The sequence below is a fragment of the Mercenaria mercenaria genome, chromosome 9, assembly GCF_021730395.1.
Source record: "Mercenaria mercenaria strain notata chromosome 9, MADL_Memer_1, whole genome shotgun sequence".
In the NCBI taxonomy this organism is placed as follows: Eukaryota; Metazoa; Mollusca; class Bivalvia; order Venerida; family Veneridae; genus Mercenaria; species Mercenaria mercenaria.
Window position 1 is genome coordinate 73,565,860 of NC_069369.1, and position 26,665 is coordinate 73,592,524.

The window sequence follows — 26,665 nt, forward strand, 5'->3', positions numbered from 1 at the left end:
ATTAAACACTGACTGCAATTAATACCTTGTGTTAACAGATGAGAAAAATCTTATTCCTCATATTTGAACAACACTGTCAGATCTTAAACCCATGGGTATGATTTTACACTCAGCAGCTATCAAGCATCTTGGCTGTTTATGGACCCAGTCTGAAATTAATAGGTACAACTATATGAAAACATGTATACACTGCACTGTGCCTAATAGTTAATAAGTACATGTATGTCAGGATACTGGTTATATGACCCAGGGAAGTGCCTACGCCTTTAGTATCTTGAACAATGGTTTGGGTCCAATCGCTAAGGTGACTATGTCTTAGACTAGCTGACAAACGATGTAGAATGTCCTTTGTTAAAACGTAAAGCTGGTGATACCAAATATCTCAGATATAGAATTTTCCTCTGGCTACCTTGCCTAAATGATTCGTGTACCAATGATTCGTAAATGATTTCTTATTATGAGCTAGACAATTTCAGGGATCAGGCAAACCACTAAATGTTTCAAACTAACAATCTTCAATTAAAAATGATTAGCTCAAACTCCTATAGGCTGGAGACTCTATACTTGACTGGTCTTTTTGTTGAAGTTCCCGTCAGACAATGTCTTTGAATCAACAACATACGAGTCCTATCGCATAGATGCTCGGCCTCTGTCCTCTCAAACTCTATAAGATTGCCCTGACTCCTGGATGCTCAGCGCCTATATGCTATCATATGTAGCATTCAACTACCATATAGGTATTATCCCCGATGCCTTGGCTGTACTTCGCCAATAATGCTGAACCGTCTATAAGCTGGAACTCTCCTACTATCTCAGTAGATTACCAAACTCTGGGTCTCTGTTCAGCTACCCGATGCTCAGCCGATATATGCTATCGTCTATGCATTCATTACCTTTAAGGTAAAACTCCTATGCGCTGGCCCTATAGCTCGAAACCTTATCGAAATTCTGCTACTCTTCTTTAGTCTTGAACTTCCAAAGTTTCTTTTTAATAATTTATCCGCCCTGACAGGGTAACTGCAATAGTCTCCTTCTCAAGGTATGGATAAATTATTAGTTGAATCCCGATGTGTCTTCTTCCACCGCTGGATACGAATGAGCTCTCTGTCATCCATCTACCTATTTATACCCCAGCAGACGTGCTATTTTTAGACGTGCTATTTTTAGAACTTGTTTCTGATTGGTTCAAATTTAAACACAACGTCTTACAACGAGTACCTGCTCTATTAACTATCTGGTTCCCTTTTAACTTTTGTATATGACAATGTGCGAAGCAGGGACCCAGTCATCCATATTATAAACCAAATCAGCCATAAATGACCCAAATTCTATTATTAACAGCAATTCAACAATAATATAGCAAAGATAGCATGAAATGGAGAGTCGTGCACTATCTGTGCTCTTATGTTACGTAATCAATACATCAATTCTACAAATTATTCTGACAATAGCCCCCTTCTCAAGAAAAATACTTTCAGTTTTTCAAACACTTAAAGAATAATTTGTATACAAAAATATCCTTTTATTTTTACTATTTCTCGATTTTTATATATCACTGCTATCATTAACTACATTCACTATATATACTGATTAATCAGTATCAAAGATCAAACATCTCTACAAGACTCAAAATAAAGTATATGATTTCAAGAATATCATACAAACGTTCATCTGACCTTTATATTTCTATCATCATGAATGATATTCATTTGTTTCTCTGATCGTAAGAGTATTTGTTATCTTTCCGTTGACATGATAATTGTTATCACCAAAACCTCCTTTTACATGATAGCTCCTGTCAGACCTACGGATAAACCCTTTACCGAGATCATCTCTCATGTCATTTTGTCCCATGACTTCTCATGCTCAGATTTATTTGGGCCATGGTCTTTATAACCCTGTCATCTCGCCTGTTATGATCTCTTCATTATTATTCTTTCTGTTATGCCAACGTGATCCTCTGTTCGCGTACTTAATAGATGACTCTCTGATACAGGTTGAATCCTTGATCATCAAAATTGTATGACTCTGGTCTGTCATCAGATTGTCTCCAGTTTCTTTCTGTTCTATCATGATGCTTATATTCTTGCAAACCATGTCTACCGTAAACTGCTCTTTGATGCCAGATCAGTCTTTACATTCTGGCATACATCACATGACCGGCAAAAACCTTGTTACTTCATTTGTGATGGCCTGGCCAGTGAAAACTCGTTCGTATTTATCAAGTGTCTCTTTAGCTGATAAGTGTCCCCTGGCTATTGACTTATGAGCTAATGTCATAACACTTCTCCTGAACTGAATTGGAACTACAATTTGCTTTATCTCTTTGATAATACTGCCTTCTTTTCTTCGAAGGTTCTATACAATACATCCTTCTTGACTTCGTACATAAATGTTAAACCACTCTTTGTCTTCATTTTCTTCTGATGCGAGGCATATGTCCACAGTTTTCCTAGGGTATTGTCTTCCTTCTGAGCTTTTTTAATTGCTCGACATCAAGTTCATCCTGTTTAGGTTCTGTGACCTTCAAAGGTTTTATTGACTGTTTTTCTTTCTCAGCCTGTGCTCTCGTTACCACAGCTGCAACAATATTTTCTTTTGATGGAGACTGTTTTCCATCCCTACTACTCCAGTTAATGTCTGGTCTATCAGAAGCCCCTTTGATATTTCCAATTATCAAATCACATGTTATGGTCGACAACACCATTGCCTCAACTTCACCTATAAAATATGGTGTATCAACCTGTATCTTTGCTACAGGAACTGTCCTGAACGTCCACATCGCAACCATAAGATATTGCTTATCTAACATTTGACTCTCAGACACAAGGCCTTTCCTGACAGCCGCTAACTCACAGCTGTGTCTTCAACACCTGAACTTCTTTATCACCTATATATCCTTTCTTCAATACCAAGTTCCTTTTACCTGTTGCTGACTGAATGGTACAGGTGCTTGCTATGACCGAAACAGATTGTCCATCTCCTAACTTAAGCAATCCATCTTCTATGTTGTCTTTTACCTTTTGGTCATCTAATGACACAGCTATGCATGAAGCTGACACTTTCCTGTCTTCATACTGTCTGTTTTTCTGCGCTTGGCCTTCCTTTCTCCAATCTATAGGTGTAGAATCTTGCGTTCCATGCCTATTTCTCTGTCTTTCCTCATAGGATCCCCTACTAGCTAAACAGCACGCTTATTTTTCTCTTGGATAGGTCTCTGCATTCTCTAGCTATATGACCTTCCTTGTGGCATACAAAACATACAGGCTTTTTAAAAGCTGGCCTTTCTCTTTGTTGGGGCTGAGATGAAGGTGTCATACTTAGACGTTGTGGTGGCCTATTGGATGAGGAATTAATTTTCAAAACCTGTTCGAGGTTTTAGTACCACCATGTGCTTCAATGTACTGTTCTGCTAACTGTGTGATCTCAGCTCTCGATTTTGCAACTCTTTCCTTTAAGAACAAAGCAAGGTCTGTGGAAACTGTTTGGATGAACTGTTCTCTGATCATAAGGTCTTTCAGCATCTCAAACGTATTGTCAACTTCTGCATTTCTGTCCATCGACTGAAATACCTGTCCAGCTTGCCATAAACTGGAAACAGTTTCACCACGCTCTGGCTTGCATTCTCTGAACTTCAATCTAAAACCTTCTTCTGTTAACTGATAACGCTTCAAAACTGCTTTCTTTAATGCCGTATAGTCATTAGCTTGGTCTGGAGGCATGCTTGTGTATACGTCAGGCCTTTTCCTGTGAGTAATGAGCTGAGGCTGACAGCCCATGTCTCTTCTTTCCATCCTGGCTTTTCGCAACCGCTCAAATCGTTCGAGGTATGCATCCATATCATCTTTACTTTCCTCGAACTTCGGTAGCCTTGGCCGCAATGTTTTACTGCTGAAGTGCTCAGCACCTTTATCAGCTCCTAAAGCTCGGCTTCAGCCTTTAGTTTTAACATTTCAAATTCCTGCGCTTTCAAAACTCGTTCTTCCTCTTTCAAAGCTCGTTCCTTTTCTAAACGTTCAACTCAAATAACCTTTTCTCTTTTGCCTGTTGTTCCTCATATGCCGCAACTTCTCGGCCTGTTCAAGCTCAAAAAGTCGTTTCTTCTCAGCTTCCTGAGCCTCAAACCTACGTTGCTCATCTCAATGACGCCGCCTTTCCTCATCTCGTCTCAGCATACGCTCCTCACGTTCGTATATTCTTTTCTTTCCTATCTACAAAATTATGAGCTCTGAACCTGAGGACCCATACGTTTCACCCATCTCAACCCATTTATCGTAGTTCATCTTTAAGCTTTAGGATGGAACTAACTCTAAAATTCAACTATATGTGACTCCAGACTACCTTCAGTCACAGCGCTTCTGGTACACCCACAGACCGTTTAAACCACTAGTCTCTGTACCTCCTTGGATATAGATCCCGGACGAGCCCCAAATTGTCAGGATACTGGTTATATGACCCAGGGAAGTGCCTACGCCTTTAGTATCTTGAACAATGGTTTGGGTCAATCGCTAAGGTGACTATGTCTTAGACTAGCTGACAAACGATGTAGAATGTCCTTTGTTAAAACGTAAAGCTGGTGATACCAAATATCTCAGATATAGAATTTTCCTCTGGCTACCTTGCCTAATGATTCGTGTACAATGATTCGTAAATGATTTCTTATTATGAGCTAGACAATTTCAGGGATCAGGCAAACCACTAAATGTTTCAAACTAACAATCTTCAATTAAAAATGATTAGCTCAAACTCCTATAGGCTGGAGACTCTATACTTGACTGGTCTTTTTGTTGATAGTTCCCGTCAGACAATGTCTTGAATCAACAACATACGAGTCCTATCGCATAGATGCTCGGCCTCTGTCTCTCAAACTCTATAAGATTGCCCTGACTCCTGGATGCTCAGCGCCTATATGCTTATATGTAGCATTCAACTACATATAGGTATTATCCCCGATGCTTGGCTGTACTTCGCCAATAATGCTGAACCGTCTATAAGCTGGAACTCTCCTACTATCTCAGTAGATTACCAAACTCTGGGTCTCTGTCTCAGCTACCGATGCTCAGCGATATATGGCTATCGTCTATAGCATTCAATTACCTTTAAGGTAAAACTCCTATGCGCTGGCCCTATAGCTCGAAACCTTATCGAAATTCTGCTACTCTTCTTTAGTCTTAGAACTTCCAAAGTTTTCTTTTTAAAATTTATCCGCCCTGACAGGGTAACTGCAATAGTCTCCTTCTCAAGGTACTGGGATAAATTATTAGTTGAATCTCGATGTGTCTTCTTCCACCGCTGGATACCGAATGAGCTCTCTGTCATCCATTCTACCTATTTATACCCAGCAGACGTGCTATTTTTAGACGTGCTATTTTTAGAATTGTTTCTGATTGGTTCAAATTTAAACACAACGTCTTACAACGAGTACCTGCTCTATTAACTATCTGGTTCCCTTTTAACTTTTGTATATGACAATGTGCGAAGCAGGGACCCAGTCATCCATTAATAAACCCAAATCAGCCATAAATGACCCAAATTCTATTATTAACAGCAATTCAACAATAATTATAGCAAAGATAGCATGAAAATGGAGTCGAGCACTATCTGTGCTCTTATGTTACGTAATCAATACATCAATTCTACAAATTATTCTGACAATGTATTATCTTTTTGGATTGTGAATGATGCATAAGTGTTAGGAATAGGAAGTGTCTAGCCATCTGGTAAACAGACACCTTGCCTATGTTCTGCCTGTCTGTTAACTGGAAGCCTTGCCTTTCCTCTTATGGTTTCCTTAATTTATGTATGAATAGGCCTAATTAATGTATCACAACAGTTCATCTTTGCCATGACAATTGAAAATTTTGATAGTCAATATTTGTCTTGTCACATCTACTGCACAACAGCATTGGAAAAAGGCAGTAATTATATCTATAATCAGCGTTATCTGATGTCAATATGTAAAGTACAATAATTTCATTAAAAAATACTTAATTCATGATTTATAAACATTCTTGCATAAAAACTACTTTTTTCACTGGATCCGCCCATGTACAAACGGGGGAAAAATCGTGTGCAAACAAGGCAATTCACGTGCTGTTAATACATGATTTTTATTTTTGAAATGCTTTGCCAGGGACGTATGTATGTATTTCTGCGCGCAGACTGATATTTGGCATCTGCATCTTGTTTCTTCCATAATAACTTCTTTTGTAGCATTATAGATACAATGTAATCCATAGTATTTTAGCTGTATCAATTTCCAACCAAAACGTACTGCCTCCCATCAATGTACGCTCTAGCTTCTCTTAGAGTTTATCCCATTACAAAGCGTCTGTTCAGTTATTGTAATAACTGTGAATAAATAAGTATCGCGTGTAACTTGTGCTATTGCCCGTTTTTTAGTGTATTATTTAATGATTTTTTGTTAGTATCAGTCGGTTTGTTTTTACCTGATTGTTGGCAGAATTCATTAATAAACCTCGAAAGCTAGTCACTAGCTTCGTACTCATCCGTACTCTGTTTGTTCGTACTCAAAATAATTCGAATGTAAAGTTGTTATTCTTAAAATATTGTGTTCCTGTTTATCAAATTTTTAAGTTATATGCAAAATTATGTGTAATGTAACGTTTGTATATAACTAAAAATAAAAATAAGATGCTCAAAAACCTTCAAATCACGCTTTTAGTAGTGTTGTTGTTATGTGTGCCCCGGTTATGGATATTTAAAACATGTTTACCGTTTCCAAGAACAACAAGAATGGTAAATAAAAAATGTACCGGAATCGTCAAGTCATCACATATGAAAACAATGCATTTAGTCATCGTGTAATGTTTTTTTATGCAAGAATAGCGACAATACACGTTTGTTTTGTGCATTAACGCCTGCAGAAGCCCTTGGGATATGTTTGTGACCTCGACCTTCGGTCTCGGTCACAAACAATCCCACGGGCTTCTGCAGACGTTAATACACAAAAAAACGTGTATTATCCCTACAAACAGGTTACCGGACACCAAAAAAGCCCTAGTGGATAGGGTAAACGTTTGCTTACCGGGCCTTACAATTACACCATTTTGATGTCCCCTGTATCATCAAACAAAGTACTGTCATCATTATGCATATAAATGATATTTTTCGGGAAAAATTGCTTTTAAGTCCGTGTAATAATTTAGCGGTGCATAGAAACACCGTAATTGGGACACTTAGTCGTATACTAAACACAGACTGCATATCACCGACAATTTTTAAACGTTTCGTAAATTGTGTAACAAGCATGCTGATTGGGCGCAGTATATATAGGAAATTTTAATTGGTTGTATACGTCACGCATAAGATATTAAGTTTAAAAATAGAATTATAGGAATTCCAGATGTTGATTTGACTCGTTCGCTGTGATTAGTATTTGAAGAATAAGACGCGTTTTCTTTTCTTTTTGGCATAGGCAATGCATTTTTACTTCTGCAAGCTTTTATGCCATAGCGGAGGAAATAAAAAAATTACATTTTTCCAATTTTATTTTTTTTCTGAAAATGCGTTGTTTTGAGCGGCAGTTCCTTAACCGAAAAATAAAAATAAAAGGCCTAGACTAGAAATTATGGTACAAAACTGATACTCTGAAAATTTTAAGTGATTTTGAATGCAAATTGATGAAACTATATTTAACTATTGTTAGGCCTATAAAATTCTTTGTTTCTGATAACATGCTCAAATCTAAGGGCTGACAGCACAGAAAGGTTGAAACCCACATTTGATGTGCAATAAACCAGTCTGCTGTAACAGTTCAAGTCACTTCCATGAAACAGTATAACATTCAAACCACAGGTGCACGGAGCATGGTCATGACTTAAACTACTACCCCCCTCCCCCTCTACAACCCCCCCAAAACCCTTGTGCACATCAAATGTATTCTAAAATCTATTAACATCATCCAAACACCATAACTATTGACAAAAGTCAATTATATGGACCAGCAAAAATTTTATACTCTAAAAAGTGTATTTGCTGTTAAGGGTTTGCTAATGATTATGACTACTTTACTTAAAGTGTTTAAATCTTCTATTTCTTGAAGGATTATGCACAGTTCTATAAAAGTCAAAATTGTTTCTTTTTCTTGCAGGTTTACGCAATATTTTTTTATGTATGGCAAGTTAGAAAGGAAGACAATATGTTAGAGGTTGAGGAAGGACCCAGTAGAAGGGTGTCTAGAGGAAGAAAGAGAGGGTCTTATGTACAGGAAGAAGTGAAAAGAAATGATACTGATCAGGTATTTATAGTATTGTACAGTTGAGTCTATCAATTTGTACTTCAGCAAGAACTTTTGAGTTAACGCCATTTTACAACAGACTGAACAGTATTTCTGTTACATAATGGCAAGCAGTTAACCAAACAACTTGTTCCTGGAGTCTCTACCAGTGAAAAACAGTTTAAAAACATTTATAACTATGATCAGACACAAATTCTCCGATAAAACCGATGAAAATACTGACAGTTTGATATTTTTAGCTCACCTGTCACATAGTGACAAGGTGAGCTTTTGTGATCACGCAGCGTCCGTCGTCCGTGCGTTCGTCCGTGCGTCCGTAAACTTTTGCTTGTGACCACTCTAGAGGTCACATTTTTTGTGGGATCTTTATGAAAGTTGGTCAGAATGTTCATCTTGATGATATCTAGGTCAAGTTCGAAACTGGGTCACGTGCCGTCAAAAACTAGGTCAGTAGGTCTAAAAATAGAAAAACCTTGTGACCTCTCTAGAGGCCATATATTTCACAAGATCTTCATGAAAATTGGTCAGAACGTTCACCTTGATGATATCTAGGTCAAGTTCGAAACTGGGTCACGTGCCGTCAAAAACTAGGTCAGTAGGTCAATAATAGAAAAACCTTGTGACCTCTCTAAAGGCCATATTTTTCATGGGATCTGTTATGAAAGTTTGTCTGAATGTTCATCTTGATGATATCTAGGTCAAGTTCGAAACTGGGTCACGTGCGGTCAAAACTAGGTCAGTAGGTCTAAAATAGAAAAACCTTGTGACCTCTCTAGAGGCCATATATTTCATGAGATCTTCATGAAAATTGGTCAGAATGTTCACCTTGATGATATCTAGGTCAAGTTCGAAAGTGGGTCACGTGCCTCAAAAACTAGGTCAGTAGGTCAAATAATAGAAAAACATTGTGACCTCTCTAGAGGCTATATTTTTCATGGGATCTGTATGAAAGTTGGTCTGAATGCTCATCTTGATGATATCTAGGTCAAGTTCGAAAGTGGGTCACATGCCGTCAAAAACTAGGTCAGTAGGTCAAATAATAGAAAAACGTTGTGACCTCTCTAAAGGCCATATTTTTCATGGGATCTGTATGAAAGTTGGTCTGAATGTTCATCTTGATGATATCTAGGTCAAGTTCGAAACAGGGTCATGTGCGGTCAAAAACTAGGTCAGTAGGTCTAAAAATAGAAAAACCTTGTGACATCTCTAGAGGCCATATTTATGAATGGATCTTCATGAAAATTGGTCAGAATGTTCATCTTGATGATATCTAGGTCAAGTTCGAAAGTGGGTCACGTGCCTTCAAAAAGTAGGTCAGTAGGTCAAATAATGAAAAAACGTTGTGACCTCTCTGGAGGCCATATTTTTCATGGGATCTGTATGAAAGTTGGTCTGAATGTTTATCAACTGGGTCATGTGGGAAGAGGTGAGCGATTCAGGACCATCATGGTCCTCTTGTTTAAAAGTTTATCTCTATGCGGGCTAAGGCGGTTCCAGATACAAAACATGTGGACAGAGACATAATGTAATTCTGTATTGAGAGATGACACATGGTGTTAATACAAATAATATGTCAAAGGAAAGGCCTCTGCTCTGTGTCTTACTGACCCTAATCTAGGTCTCTGTTTGGTAATCAGGAAGTCTTGGACAGAGCTTCCTTTTGTTCAGAATATTCTCTTGTAGCAGTGGATCAATTACACATTTTGCATACATAGGATATAGAACCAGGAGACCTAGAATTGATTTTTCGTTCTAATTACCAGTAGTGTCAAATCAGGAAAAAATATGCATGAAATTTAGTAAGAAAGTCCTTTTAAACAAAAAATGAAATTAAAATCAATGTTATTGGAAAATGAAGTGTTGAGTTAGGACTTATTATGTGTATAAGGAGTGTATGCTTTTTCTGTGAGTTAAGATGGGTATAATATTAGAACTTCTCGCAAATCATCTAAGAAGTACAATGCATTGATTTTCAAGAAGTCTCAGTGTAGTGTTAATATACAGGTCTGTCAAAATGCATGAAAAATAGTGTTGAATTCTTGAATATTTAGCAATCCAAAGTCTTAGAATAAATTTCAGACTTAAAGCGCATGTGAATATTGAGCCAGATCTTTAGCTTGTTGCAAAATGTGTGCAGGACTAAAGAAATGTTGTATTTTGAACTTTATGTTTTTAGCTCACCTGTCACAAAGTGACAAGGTGAGCTTTTGTGATCGCGCGGCGTCCGTCGTCCGTGCGTGCGTGCGTGCGTCCGTAAACTTTTGCTTGTGACCACTCTAGAGGTCACATTTCTCATGGGATCTTTATGAAAGTTGGTCAGAATGTTCATCTTGATGATATCTAGGTCAAGTTCGAAACTGGGTCACGTTCCATCAAAAACTAGGTCAGTAGGTCTAAAAATAGAAAAACCTTGTGACCTCTCTAGAGGCGATATATTTCATGAGATCTTCATGAAAATTGGTCAGAATGTTCACCTTGATGATATCTAGGTCAAGTTCGAAACTGGGTCACGTGCCGTCAAAAACTAGGTCAGTAGGTCTAAAAATAGAAAAAGCTTGTGACCTCTCTAGAGGCCATATATTTCACAAGATCTTCATGAAAATTGGTCAGAACGTTCACCTTGATGATATCTAGGTCAAGTTCGAAACTGGGTCACGTGCCTCAAAAACTAGGTCAGTAGGTCAAATAATAGAAAAACCTTGTGACCTCTCTAAAGGCCATATTTTTCATGGGATATGTATGAAAGTTGGTCTGAATGTTCATCTTGATGATATCTAGGTCAAGTTCGAAAGTGGGTCACGTGCCATCAAAAACTAGGTCAGTAGGTCAAATAATAGAAAAACCTTGTGACCTCTCTAAAGGCCATATTTTTCATGGGATCTGTATGAAAGTTGGTCTGAATGTTCATCTTGATGATATCTAGGTCAAGTTCGAAACAGGGTCATGTGCGGTCAAAAACTAGGTCAGTAGGTCTAAAAATAGAAAAACCTTGTGACCTCTCTAGAGGCCATACTTATGAATGGATCTCCATAAAAATTAGTCAGAATGTTCATCTTGATGATATCTAGGTCAAGTTCGAAAGTGGGTCACGTGCCGTCAAAAAGTAGGTCAGTAGGTCAAATAATGAAAAAACGTTGTGACCTCTGTAGAGGCCATATTTTTCATGGGATCTGTATGAAAGTTGGTCTGAATGTTTATCTTGATATATAGGTCAAGTTTGAAACTGGGTCAACTGCGATCAAAAACTAGGTCAGTAGGTCTTGAAATAGAAAAACCTTGTGACCTCTCTAGAGGCCATATTTTTCATGAGATCTTCATGAAAATTAGTGAGAATGTTCACCTTGATGATATCTAGGTAAAATTCAAAACAGGGTCACGTACCTTCGAAAACTAGGTCAATAGGTCAAATAATAGAAAAACCTTGTGACCTCTCTAGAGACCATATTTTTCAATGGATCTTCATGAAAATGGGTCAGAATTTTTATCTTGATAATATCTAGGTCAAGTTCAAAACTGGGTCACATGAGCTCAAAAACTAGGTCACTATGTCAAATAATAGAAAAAATGACGTAATACTCAAAACTGGGTCATGTGGGAAGAGGTGAGCGATTCAGGACCATCATGGTCCTCTTGTTTGTTTTCAGAAAGAAAAATGTCTTAGATCATCGAAGAAATCAGGAGACTCTGATTGGTTCCGGAATTCCTTCCAATCAGATCGAGCCAGAGCAATTAGTCCAGATTATACCTGTAACAGGTGCCCTTCTTCTTCAACTCCAAAGGTAACAACTCTTTAACCTGAACCTCTTTTGAATTAGAAAAAGGAAAAACACGGCTTTGAAATTTTGACTACTGAAAAGGTGTATACAGTAAAATTGAGATACAGCTAATAGGATATTGTGAAAATCTGGATAAAGAATAAGTTTTATTTTATGCTAACTAATGAAATACTGTATTCTATCAGTTAAATATTTTCATATCTCATCGCTCTCACTATGAAAATATGAAATCTATATTTTCACACTGTGAGAGATATGAGCTCCGCCCCTTCATACATTGTGTATGAATTTTAAATTATTTGCTTAAAACAGGATGAAAATTATAGTCGCACTTTGTTCTTTATAATATATTTCTCGATTCAAATTATTTTACTTAAAGGGAATTCCATACCGTTATGCAGCAAAATATAAAACAAAATGGAACTTGATGCTGCATGCGTCTTTATAACGTCACAGCACGTCTGACGTCATGTCTGTTTACGCGTGTCTGTTTCCCGCGCTGAGATTAAAACAGTTGCAAAATGCATTTCTCAACATAATTGAGCATAAAATAAAAAGAAAATTTGTTTGTTTTGAGTGAATATGGAATATATCTCACCTCGAAGTGAGAAAATTTTCACATTTTCACTCGCGCTACGCGCTCGTGAAAATATTTGAAATTTTCTCACTTCTCAGTGAGATATATACCATATTCACTCAAAACAAACAAATATCTATGTATTCTTAGATTTTTTGTTTCTGGCTATGTCATATTAAAATCTACAGATACAGCATGTAACAGCAGAAACTTGTTTATTTTGGTCAATTTTTAGCTCGACTATTCGAAGAATAAGTGAGCTATCCTACTCACCACGGCGTCGGTGTCGGTGTCGGCGTCGGCGTTGGCGTCACACCTTGGGTTAAGTTTTTCGTACCAGTCCACATTTTGACAAAGTCTTTTGAGATAAAGCTTTGAATCTTTCAACACTTGTTTACCATCATCATGGCCAGTTATAGGCAAGAGCACATAACTCCATCAAGGATTTTGGCTGAATTATGGCCCCTTTTGACTTAGAAATCATGGTTAAGTTTTTCGTACCAGTTCATATTTTGACAAAGTCTTTTGAGATAAAGCTTTGAAACTTTCAACACTTGTTTACCATCACCATGTCCAGTTATAGGCAAGAGCACATCACTTCATCAAGGATTTTGGCTGAATTATGGCCCTTTTTGACTTAGAAGTCTGGGTTAATATTTTGTACCAGTTCATATTTTGACAAAGTCTTTTGAGATAAAGCTTTGAAACTTTCAACACCTGTTAACCATCACCATGTCCAGTTATAGGCAAGAGTACATAACTCCATCAAGGATTTTGGCTGAATTATGGCCCCTTTTGACTTAGAAATCTTGGTTAAGTTTTTTGTACCAGTTCATATTTTTTGTAAAGTGTTTGACATATGGCTTTGAAACTTTTATCACTTGTTTAGTATAATAGTCTTTATCTGTAGGAAAGAGAACATAACTCTGTCATCTATTTTGGCTGAATTATGTCCCTTTTTGGACTTTGAAATTGGTTCTGTTTTCATACAAGTCCATGTTTTGTCAAAACTATTTGACATATGGCTTTTAAACTTTGAACACTTGTTTATCATTATGATTTCCATCTGTAGGCAAAAGTGCATAACTATTTTGACTGAATTATGGCCCTTTTTGGACTTTGAAATTGGCTCATATATTGCCATTTAGTGCAAGACTTACCGAAATCAAAGTAATACAGGAACATTGTTTGTCTAATCTATTTATTTCTTTTGTCTGAATATCCGTGGATATATTTTGACCCCATTCTTCAATCAATACTTCGTATAGTCGAGCGCGCTGTCATCAGACAGCTCTTGTTCTTAAACAGGTACACAATTAGAAAATGCATTATATTTTCAATTTCCACCAATTTTTGTCAGAAATATGGACCCTTTTCAATGATAACTTTTGCAAAAGGTCGATGATTGTGCAAAAACTTTCAAAAGAAGGATTAGTTGACTTACACATGTGTATAATTTCATGTATTATGATTTAGACTGAACAGGTTTTCAGATTTAACTCGCACCACTGAAGCAAATAGGTCTCTTCAAAAGTTCACCTCGGGTTTAATTTGCTTATAATTTCTTCCAGGCGAAGAGGTCACGGAGACTGTCTGTAGAAAAAGAAAACCTGAACACTAGTGATGCTTTGTTTGCAGACCTTGATATTGACACACTAACATCACAGGCTTTATCCCAGTCTCAGGCTACTGGCTCCCCAAGTTCTAAAAATAAATACAGCACAAAAAGTTGTGGTAAAGAAAGTGATATTTCTGTGTATAAAGGTTGTGAAGTTAAAGACAGTAAAAATGAATGTTTAGGAGAGAAGGGAGTTGTAAGTTTACAGACGAGTACTAGTGAGTCTCAGAGTCAGTACTTTGTTGAAAGGTTTGGAAATTACCGCCCTACACAGCCTGTAGAAAGGAAAGAGATATTAATTGATAGCAAAGTTTTGTCTTCACAAGGGAGGAATGATTCTTCATTCAGTTTTTCATTTGTTGGTTATGATACCCAAATGCTTGATCAGACTGTGTCAGTAAATTCCACCTGTGATAAAATAAACCAGTCTGTTTTTAAAGTGACAGATGTTGGACCTAAAGATGGTAATTTAAGAGACAAAACATGTGACACCCAAGTTGAACACAGTCAGTTGAAATTTGACCAGGGACATCGCACGCTTCGTCGTACTCCATACTTTAAAACAGCAGACTTGTCTGTTTCTATGGTAAATACTCAGGATGTGCCTCAAATTGAGAACCAGTCTCAGTTTTGTATTCCAGATGGGACACAGTCTAAAGAATATGCACCAGTTCTGGATACTACACAGTTAAAGGATGATGAAGGGTTTAAGTACAGGTGCACTCCATACAAAACAAAGTCTAGGGACTTGTGTACACCGACACAGACTCAGTGTGAACTAATGGCTGGTACCCAGTATAAGGCATATCTACATGAAAGCTATAAAGATTCCCAGAGTCAGTTACCCCTAACATCTTACAGTAAACAGTCACAAATCGGTGACAGGGAGAAGCTTGGAGTGTTGTCCTCACAGTTTCAACAAGACTCGCAGATTCCGTGCACAGGTATATGTGATATGACTGGTGTTATTATAGATTCGCAAAACAAAGACACGGAAACATTAGCAAATACTTCCGACTGTGATATGTTTACTGACAGCTTTTGTGACGATAACTCTTCAAATAATGTTTGCAGTACAAATCATCAAGTGAAATCCAAAGAATTAGACACTGGAATAACCAGTCATACTCAGAGTTTGAATTGTTCTGAGTCTAGTCAAATTACGCAGACAAGAAGGCCGTCTCTAGATGATGACTTGGAATGTATGATGCAAGAGTCACAAAATCTCCGCAAGTCAAGAACGAAGGATGGAATTCAAAATCAACTCAGTATTCAGAATTGTTCTAAACCGGAAAGTGAAATAGAAAATAAGAAAGTCTGCTTAGGGTCGACCAAGATTTCTGGTATTGTTAATGAGAAGAAGCAGAAAGTTTCTGTGACCAATCTAGTACAGGAACAGTCTCTGTCTTATGGTGATAAAAATAAGTCAGAGATACAGTCTGAACTAAGGCCACAGTCTACAGTAGGACTGGTTCCCAACTTACCTACAACACCAGGAGGAGCTGGCTCCCTGCAAGATAGAATAAAGAAAAGATTGAAGGTATATAATGATTTTGTTTGCCCATCTCTGATTCTTTTAAAAAAAAAAAATATACAAAATGTACACTATAAATGTGGTAGTTTCTGCACCATAGAAAAATCGTCTTCTTTAAAATGGTTTCAGTTTAAAACTGAAACATATTTCAGAGAGAATATCAGATGCAATATCTTCCATTTGTTTTAAGCAAACTTTTCAGTTCCATCATGGTGTAAAAGTCACAGTCAAGATCTTGACATCATATATATTGTTACTGGTAGAAAAAATTAGATAGTTAAAAGAGTCAGACTTAAAAATGCTTTTCTCGTTAATGTAAAGGTGAAAATACTTCAATGTTCTTGTAAAAATTAAATTTACATGCGTATCTTAAATTAAGAATATTTTTCAATTACCAAAAGTTCATATTCTCCCATGAAGTTTTGTACCTGTGACATTGTATTCTGTAACATCTCTGAATTTATCAGATAGAATCCAGAGGTAGATTAGTTGCAGAGAAAGATGTAATTAAGTTGTTTGTGTTACATCTATTTTCACTTGTAGGAGAATGCAGGTCGCAGGACACCTCAAGGTCCGGGTGTTCTAATGGAACAGTTACGAGAGCAGGTTCTAGAACGAGTTCATTTAGAAGCTGAAATAACAAAAGAAATGTCAGACAGTGATATTGGGCCCTTCTATGGACTCCCAACAAAAGTGAAACATCTGTTTGAAAATTATAGAGGAATAAAGACTCTTTATGGTGAGTTGTTTACAATATTTTGTGTATACATAAAACATTACATTTGTAAAAAGTTTTATTGCTCAGAATGTTGCAGTAAAATTTAGTAACAGATGTAATTTTTGGAATGCTTGAGATTTTCATATGAATTTTTGGAGGACATTTTCTAAGTTTCAAGTTCTTGGCACCAAGGAAGTCAATAAAAGACAAAAACTATTTTTGCAATAGTTACCTTGGTATACATGTAGTTTCCAACTGAAAAAATACATTTGTGTGCATCATCTGAATTTAGCAATGGTATTGTACTACTAAACGATAAGTTGCTGTCACAGAAATAACAACAATTTGATAAAGTTTTCTTCTTTTTAGCTCACCTGTCACAAAGTGACAAGGTGAGCTTTTGTGATCGCGCAGCGTCCGTCGTCTGTCCGTCCGTGCGTCCGTGCGTAAACTTTTGCTTGTGACCACTCTAGAGGTCACATTTTTCAGGGATCTTTATGAAATTGGTCAGAATGTTTACCTTGATGATATCTAGGTCAAGATCAAACTGGGTCACGTGCGGTCAAAAACTAGGTCAGTAGGTCTAAAATAGAAAAACCTTGTGACCTCTCTAGAGGCCATATATTTCTCAAGATCTTCATGAAAATTGGTCGAATGTTCACCTTGATGATATCTAGGTCAAGTTTGAAACTGGGTTACGTGCCTTTTAAAAACTAGGTCGTAGGTCAAAAAATAGAAAAACTTTGTGACCACTTAGAGGTCAAATTTTTCATGGGGTCTTTATAAAAATTGGTCAGAATGTTCACCTGATGATATTAGGTCAGGTTCGAAACGGGGTTTTACGTGTGGTGAAAACTAGGCAGTAGATCTAAAAATAGAAAACTTGTGACTCTCTAGAGGCTTATATATTTTACAAGATCTTCATGAAAATTGGTCAGATGTTCCTTCATGATATCTAGGTCAAGTTCGAATCTAGGTCACGTGCCATCAAAACTAGGTCGTAGGTCAATAATAGAAAACCTTGTGACCTCTCTAAAGGCCAATTTTTTCATGGGATCTGTATGAAAGTTGGTCTGAATGTTCACCTTGATGATATCTAGGTCAAGTTTGAAACTGGGTCACGTGCGGTCAAAAAACTGGGTTTCAGTAGGTCTAAAAATAGAAAACCTTGTGACCTCTTTAGAGGCCATACTTTTGAATAGATCTTCAAAAAAATTTGGTCAGAATGTTCATCCTGATGATATCTAGGTCAATTCGAAACTGGGTCACGTGCCTTCAAAAAGTAGGTCAGTAGGTCAAATAATGAAAAAACCTTGTGACCTCTCTAGAGGCCATATTTTTCCAGGGGATATGTATGAAGTTGGTCTGACTGTTCATCTTGTGATATATAGGTCAAGTTTGAAACTTGGTCAGCTGGGGTCAAAAACTTAGGTCAGTAGGTCTAAAATTAGAAAAATCTTTTGACCTCTCTAGAGGCCATTTTTTTTCAATAGATCTTCATGAAAATTGGTCTGAATGTTCACCTTGATGGTATTAGGTCAATTTGAAACTGGGTCACATGCGGTCAAAAACTAGGCAGTAGGTATAAAATAGAAAAACCTTGTGACCTCTCTAGAGGCCATATTTTTCATGAGTCTCATGAAAATTAGTAAGAATGTTCACCTTGATGAATCTAGGTCAAGTTCAAAACAGGGTCCGTACCTTTGAAAACTAGGTCAATAGGTAAAATTTAATAGAAAAACCTTGTGACCTCTGTAGAGGCCTTTTTTTTTCAATGGATCTTCATGAAAATTGGTCAGAATTTTTATCTTGATGATTTTCTAGATCAGATTCAAAACTGGGTCACATGAGCTCAAAACTAGGTCACTATATCAAATAATAGAAAAAACGACGTCATACTCAAAACTGGGTCATATGGGAACAGGTGAGCGATTCAGGACCATCATGGTCCTCTTGTTTTTTTACTGACAGTAAGTTAACTGTCAGTGAAATGCAGCTTTAATGTTACATTGATATAAGTTACTAAGTTTTAGGATGCCTTTGTGGCTGAGTGGTTAAAATTGCTGAATTCCCCACTGCCCATCCAATCTGGGCTTGAGCCCCCTGCTTGCAAAAGGGTTGGGTTTCTGCAGGGTTTCCTGCTCAGCATTAATGTTCAGGGGGGCACCTGAAGTTCCCCTTCTCAATCAAAAAGTCCTTGGTTGCTTTGACTTAAAAACCAAACAAGTCAAATAATTTCATGAATTTTAAGTAAAAATTTTCTAAAGATAAATACAGTAAAAGCAAAAAGAAAGAGAAATTTAACTAAAGTTGGAACAAATATTAATTTACAAATGTCTTTCTTTAGTTTGGGCAAGATGAAGTTTAAGTCCCTGCGATTCTGAGAGGAAGAATTGAATATTCCTCCCGACAAGTGAGGTAAAACACTGGTGCCGAAACCCTCATTCTACAGGAAATACGTCCGAAGAAAGTTCTTTGCTCTTTTCTTCCATTTGGTCCTTGTACGGGAAAGGTGAAAAATTTTTTCTTCGATATTGGGGAAATTTTGTTCTTTAAATTCTGTGTAAATTTTGAGGATACAGGAGAAGGGGAATTTTTTCTTCGATTTTGGGAATTTGTTTTTTGATAATTCGTGTAAAATTTTGCAGGAGCCCTTTTTTGGAGAAAAGGCCCAAACTGCCATTCGCCAATGTAGCCAAAGCACAAACAAAGCTGCCAACAGATTTTGAAAGTGGCTGCAAGATTTTTTATCAAAAGTGGCCAATGTCAGCAATTCGCTTCAATTGGAAATTTTTTTCTAAAAAGTGGCTAAAACTTTCGGGCCGGGGGAAGAAAGGAAATTTTGGGGGTTCAATTAATGGGCTATAAACTTTTATTTCTTTTTATATCACTGAAAGATGAAGTGATTAATTTGTAAGTTTTTAAAATTAAAAAATTGGATACCTGTTAGTTTTTTGTTAAATCATTTAAAATATAAATGCGGCGGGGAATTTCAGTTTAAAAAACTTGGTTGGGGAGGGATGAATGGAAGTTTTTTTTTTTAAAATTAGGATGTTAGTAAGGGTAAATTTATAATTGATTTTGGATTTTTGGATATTTTAATTTTTTTAAAAATATTTTGGGGATTTTTTGGTGAGAAAAAATGGAAAAATTTAAAAAGTTTTGTGTTTTTAAAGGTATGAGATTTTATTAATTTGTTTTTATTAGTTTTTTTTTTGGGAAATTAAAATTTGTTGAATTGGAATTTTGGGGGGAAAATTGGGGATGTTTTTTAAAACCGTTAATTTTAGTTCACAACTCCCTGGATGCCTAGTGGTAAGCGCCCCGATGCGGGGGGGTCGTGGGTTCGTCCCCCTGTGTCATACCAAAGCGAAAAAAATGGTACAAAGCTTCCCGCTTGGCGCTCACTTAAGGGGATAGGAAGGACTTTTTTCCCCGTGTCAGTTAAGTGACTGGGGGGGATCATCCCACGGTCTACTCGTGATATTCCAGGAGGCACTAAAAGTTGGGCATTGTGCTCACCCCAAAAGAACACCGCTTATTGCCCGAAAAATTGTGAAAAAACGTTTAAACCCGAACACACACACACACACACACATTACATTTCACACATATTCCCAAATTACTTCTCAAAGTGTCACCAACAAGACGAAACATCAATAGCAAAGACAAATAAACCCCCAGACTGTTTTTGATTTTATTTTATAACCACCCTGGGAAAAACATGTAGGGAAACCCAATTTTTGTTTGTTTAACCTTACGAAAAAAAAACAGAACGACCCCAAAAAATAATATCGACTCATTTCGCCAATTCGCCCAAAAAATTTTGCGCCAATTTAAAATTTTTCGCAAAGGCGACATTGGGGATTGACAGCGAAGGCCCCAAGACTCTTTGTTTTCTCTACCGACCCATTAGGGGCCAACCGTAAATAAAAAAAATTAAAAAAAACATTTTTTTTATAGACTGTGTCATGATCTGGGGCCAAATGGTCATAGTGTTTTTTCAAAAAGATTTCTGCTTGACACACTTTCGTGGTTTGAACACAAAAAAAAAAAACCCTTTTTTATATAAAAAAACGACTTTAAAATCATTTTAAACTAACGTGTCAATTTTTTTGGTCCCCATGAGTGATGGGGGATATAGATTTGCTCTTGTCCGTCCGTCGTCCCTCCTTCCCCCGAGAATGTTGTGTCGGCCTTTTCCGAAATATTTGACGTAGAGTCACCAAACTTTTCGGAAGTTGGTTTAGCATGTGAAGTTGTCACCTGGGGTTTTGCCCCTGATTTATCAGTCAGAAGGGTTTTTGGCCCCCGACTTTGTAAAAATTGGTCTTTAGGTTGTGTCGTGCCCTCCAAAAGTTTTGACCAGAGTTCCCAAAATTTTTCGGGAAAGTTGGGGCAGCTGTACAGTTTTGCACCCGGGGTTTTTTCGTCCGGATTCATTTAGTATTGTAGAGTTAGGCCCCTGACCTAGGAAAAAAAATTTTCATTTTTAAAGTTTTTTCTGGCGGCTCCCAAAAAAAATTTTTTCCACAGTCATTTTCACTACACAAGACCAACTTTTTTTCCAACTTGCTCAAAAAAAAAAAAAAAAAAAAAAATTTGGGAAACAAGTAACATTTAAAAAAAAACTTTTTCCCAAGTCAAAAAACTTAAGATTTTTTTATAGCCTATGAGTGTTCTCTTTAGGATTTACTAAGCTAGGCCAAGTTTTGGGCCCAAATAAGTGAAAAAATAACATAAGGGTTTTTAAAAGTTTTTGTTGCAAACATCTTTTAAAAATTTTTTTAACCCGGTCATTAAACCCTGTAAAAAAAGGGGAGATGGGGGGGCCCGGTCCAAAAACACACTCTAGTTGCGTTCTTATGAAACTAGGTCTCTTAGTCAAAAGTTACTGTCATTTTTGTTGCTTAAATCAAACACTATATAACATAAAACTTTACTTTATTTACCTAGAGGCCCCGTGAAAAAGTGCTTTCAAAAAAAAACAAAACTTTGCTGATCACATTTCCCTGAACTCAAACTCCAAATGAAAAGCCCCTTTTTGTCAGTGATTTTTGGAATACCACTTTGTACCAAGCCAGTTTACTTTATTAGTAATGGGAAAAGCGTTTTATTTACAGGTTAAAAAATTTTCCCCGTTTTCTTTGATCCAGTTTTTTACTTTGGGAAAGAACAGGCAGAAAGGAAATTCCCACCTACCAAAAGCTAACAACATTCAGTATAAGCTACCAAAAAAAGGCCTTCTTTGATAAACTTTTGTGAGACAGTGAAAGGATAATCTGATTGTGGGTTTTTTGTGGGTAATTTGTTTTGTCAGTATTTTTGGTGCACCTTTTTAGCAAGCCTCATCCCCGTTGTTTTTAAAATAATGACTTTTTACAAGTACTGAATTGCAGATATTTACTTTGTTGGTTTGATCAACCTTTTTCTTAAATTAACTAAATTGGTTGATTTTACATGTAGTTAAGTGGTTAAGGTGGCTGACTTCAAATTACTGGCCCCTTATTAATGTGGGTTCGAGCCTCACTTGGGAGTTGAATTCTTCATCTGAGGAAGCGATCCGGCTAGCTTATGAAAGGTCCATGGTTCTACCTACGCGCTTGCCCTTGATGAAATTGTTTTTGACCATATCTTCATGAAACTTAATCAGAATGTTCATCTTGATGATTCCTAGGCCAAGATTGAAACTGGGTCATGTGGGGTCAAAAACTAGGTCACCACCTCAAATCAGAGGAAAAGCTTGTTACCACTCTAGAGGCCACATTATGACCATATCTTCATGAAACTTGTCAGAATGTTTATTTTGATGACTCCCAAGTTTATCAGGTGAGCAATATAGGGTCATCATGAACCTATTGTTTCATTAGCTTCTAACAATCAGTAAAATGTTTTTTAACAGCTACATATGCTGGGAGAAGGTGGTAGCCGTGGTTCAACACTGGAATCTACACTAATGAAGATACTCCATTCTGCAAGTAAGTTCTTTATATATAATGAATTCATAAACGTAAGCTTAAAATTATAAATTCGTATCTTACTTATATGATTTAAATATCGGTTATATGACTTACAGTCGACATCGTACTTGCGACCACCTCTATCAAGCGACTTTTATTTATATTAAATGACCGGTCAAAATCCCTCCCGAACGTTTTCAGTACATAAATTTATTCCATTAAACGACTTTTTTATTAAACGACTAGCGACCACATTAATGTAGTCCCGACAGGTAAAATATTCGACAAAAGTATCTATTAAGCGACCGGGTACCAAAATTCTACCGGGCATTTCTTCATCTGTGTAATTAGCGAGTACGTTTTGCATGTGACTGAATGCAATTAACCTCTGTATCAGTCGAACTGACAGTCTAAGCATAATTTTCACGGTCTGTGGACTTGGAAAAGTGTTCACGATGTTAAAACAGATTTTTAAACCATACATGTATATTCATAATAGATACAGTTACGTTAACAGTTAAAAATAACTGTTCATTTCATCTGACTGAAATTCATTAAGAGACCATTCCATTAAGAGACCACTTCTTAGCAGTCCCTTGGGTGGTCTCTTAATACAGTGTCGACTGTATATCTCAGCTATATGATTTATGTTTTGGATGTATGAAACATCTCAGCTATATGTACTGACAACTGGGGTGGCTCAGTGGTAGTGTGTCAGTCTTGCATGTGGGAGGTCAGGATTTTGATCCCTTGCAGAATTCTTTAAAAAAAATTCTAAAAATGGTACTGGTAACTTTGCTTTGTGCTAAGCATAAAGAAGGAAAATTCTAAAATAGGACTGTTCAACCCAGTGACAGTATAATGTGACTTGATAGGGTATCGTGCCAGGTGTCTGTGTCTTAGTATACCAGTGAGGCAGCTTCACAAAGTTTGGCATTATGCTAGAAGACACTGTCATTATCTGACTGAAAAAGTAAAATGAACATACAAGTATATGGATGTTTATTGCACAGACTGATGTAGAGACAGTTCAGCAAAACCTGTGCTAGTGATCACATTTGAATAGGAAACACAAATGTATAAATTTGTAACAAAGAAGATCCTTTATAGTAGAAAAATACCACCAAACAGGAAAAACTACTACAATTTTGATATAGTGATGTTCCGCCGAAAGGCTTTGTCAGGGTAATATATAAATAGCTGAACTGACGTGACCTCAGCGTGAAAAATAGCACCAACGCACTTAACAATGTTACATACATAAGCATGAAAAATACATTTAACAAAAATACAACCAAAAGATATTTGTTATAACAGGCTATCGGATCAGCAAGATACAAAAAGTTTCTATAAAATATATATAACAATTTGTAAAATGGTTTTTTAACAGCTGCATACGCTGGGAGAAGGTGGAATCCCTGGTTCAACATGAATATATGTATTGTTTTAAGAAGATCTTTTGGAATCATAGAATGTAACCGAATACAATGATAACAGACTTGGTTTGATTGAGTCTGTTCATGTTAAGTAATGAAAAGTTTCGACATCCATCTCACCCATTAGTGCAAAATGAACTATGTTTTATAGAAATAGAAATATATAGCAGGTATATCGTTTGGCTCTCCAGAAAGTGGTCTTATAACCTTTGTACTGTGAACTTTTTTTTAATTAATACAGGTGCAGCTCAGGTGATAGGAATGAGTGCTACATTGAACAATATTGAAGACCTTCAGAAGTTCTTGAATGCAGAGGTCTACTGTAATGACTTCAGACCGGTATGTATCAGCTGTCTAAGCATTTATTTATAATTTTTTATAACTCTTTGATGAATATATAAGGAAATGACCGCTGTTTGATCCAGCTAATCCATATGACAGCTTTTTGTATGAATTTTGGCTTTGTATTTGCAAAAACCAGACATAAACACAAATTATTCTAAGGTCTTCAAGGGACTGGTAGTAGGATTTTTTTTTTAATTTGATTGTCAGTTATATGGTCAAAAAAGTGTTTTACTTGTGTAAAGGTCTGGAAAAATTACAATTTCAAAGTTTAACAAATGTCTTATGATAAAATATCTTTTTACAATCCATTCACAAAGTTGGAACTGAAACTTTGATACTTTCTGGTTTCCAAAATGTCTTTTATTTACAATGGAAATTACTCCACCCAAATCATTTTTAGCTCGACTACTCGAAGAATAGGGAAGCTGTCCTACTCGCCCCGGCATCAGCGTGAGGGTCACACAAATGTTAAAGTTTGCGTACCACCCCAAATATTTTCAAAGTCCATTGAGATATTGCTTTCATATTTTGCATACTTGTTTACCATCATGACCCCAGTCTGTAAAAAAGGAGGAGGCAACTCTATCAAGCATTTTGACTGACTTATGGCCCATTTTCTACTTAGAATAAATGTTAAAGTTTGCGTACCACCCCAAATATTTTTAAAGTCCATTGAGATATTGCTTTCATATTTTGCATACTTGTTTACCATCATGACCTTAGTCTTTAAAAAGAGGAGGCAACTCTATCAAGCATTTTGACTGAATTATGGCCCCTTTTTGACTTAAAATAAATGTTAAAGTTTGCATACCACCCCAAATATTTTCAAAGTCCATTTAGATATTGCTTTCATATTTTGCATATTTGTTTACCATCATGACCCCGGTCTGTAAAAAGGAGGAGGCAACTCTATCAAGCATTTTGAATGAATTATGGCCCCTATTCGACTTAGAATATGCTTATTATAATGTTAAAGTTTTACTCATAGCTTATATTATACTATCAAGCACTGAGAATAGTCGAGTGACAGCTCTTGTTTGTTTATAAATTTCAAAACAGTACTTTTACCACCCTTGAAGTTCTTTCAGATGATACTTAATTTGAACAGCATTAAAACTTTGCTACGGAGAAGTTGGATCAATGCATAGATAGTTCTTGTCATTGCTTTTGGAGGCTGATAAATTTGAAACTTAGCTGTAAGCCTCAGGGAAAACAATTTGTAATATAGATATTGGTGATTTTGTGTGATGAATGACATACAGTTGAACCTGCCACAATAGTCACCTGTATTAAGCAGCCACTTGCTTTGCATAGCCAGTCAGGGCCCTCGTTTGCCGATTTTTGGGGCCGAAATTATTTCCCCCCTCGAAATAGTATGTGTTTTTCCCCCCAAGTATAGAAAAATTCCCCCTCGAAAGAAAAAAAAATCAAGAAAAAAATCGATACCCGATAGTCTTAGGAGCGTCTCGTAACTTAATGAGCCTGATAAGTTTTTACTCCTTCCTCTTATCAGTCATTTCCTACAGTAAAACTATGTCCAGGATAAACATGTGTATTCAAAATAAACACTCGCGGTCATGCCCTCCTGCCTTTGATCTTCTGCTAAATTCCCGCCCTTTATCCTGTGGACATGCCACGCTGATTTTTCTTTATCAGCAAGTTACGTCACGGCGAGTGAACATAGGTAATGAGAATCATTGAAGTGTTAACATTAATTGATAAAGCGGTACCCGTATTGAGAAAAAAAGGCGCCAATTATTAAATTATCGTAATTAAGCGACCAGCTGATTACCGAGCATGTGAAAAGGGTCATGCAAGATTTCTTCATGCAAACTTTAAATTAGATCATTGTTTAATGATTGTACCTTAATATCAACGAGAAAATCCACAAATTTAACTGAATTTGGAAAGTAAAAATAAGTTTAGAATGTCCGTTCACGATTCTAATTACACCCGATGACATATGCAATTTTTCCAAAATTCACTAAAAAAACTTGACTTTCAATGCAATTTTTAATGAAAAGTAGCATCATTATTTGAGGAACTATCTCTGGTTTACCTTAGTGGACCAAGTTAACTGGCAAAAACAACATTTCCGACGACATTCCAAAAGTGTACCAGTATCCGGTAGTATGTTTTTGGATACATTTTTACAGTGTTTTAGCAATTTTCTGCTAACAAACAAAAATGTTGAAGAAAAACCTCATCAAATTAAAATGAATTTTGATAAAAATTTATTACAATATGAGATTATATGACCTGAAACAGAAATTATTATTATGTTATTATGCTGTAACATGTTCTTGGTTGTAGTAGCTATTAATTACGTAGTATTACTTCATAAGAAAATACAGTCAATTGTATCGATGTGTTGGGGCAGGACTCTTGTATTTTGAAAAAGGACCCTTCAAAATTTGGACCCAAGGGTCCCGGGACTCTTG

At 36.6% G+C, this 26,665-nt stretch overlaps 1 protein-coding gene across 1 annotated transcript in view; it reads left to right on the forward strand.

Moving 5' to 3' along the window:
- LOC128559331 (helicase POLQ-like) overlaps positions 1-26,665 on the forward strand; it is a 54,808-nt gene that overhangs the window by 7,415 nt on the left and 20,728 nt on the right. Inside the window, exons 2-7 of the mRNA XM_053550648.1 lie at positions 8,114-8,260; positions 11,905-12,039; positions 14,185-15,771; positions 16,309-16,527; positions 22,386-22,461; positions 24,121-24,218. Of these exons, the coding sequence (XP_053406623.1) occupies positions 8,162-8,260; positions 11,905-12,039; positions 14,185-15,771; positions 16,309-16,527; positions 22,386-22,461; positions 24,121-24,218 (2,214 nt within the window). The 5' untranslated portion in view covers positions 8,114-8,161. The remainder of the gene's footprint in view (positions 1-8,113; positions 8,261-11,904; positions 12,040-14,184; positions 15,772-16,308; positions 16,528-22,385; positions 22,462-24,120; positions 24,219-26,665) is intronic.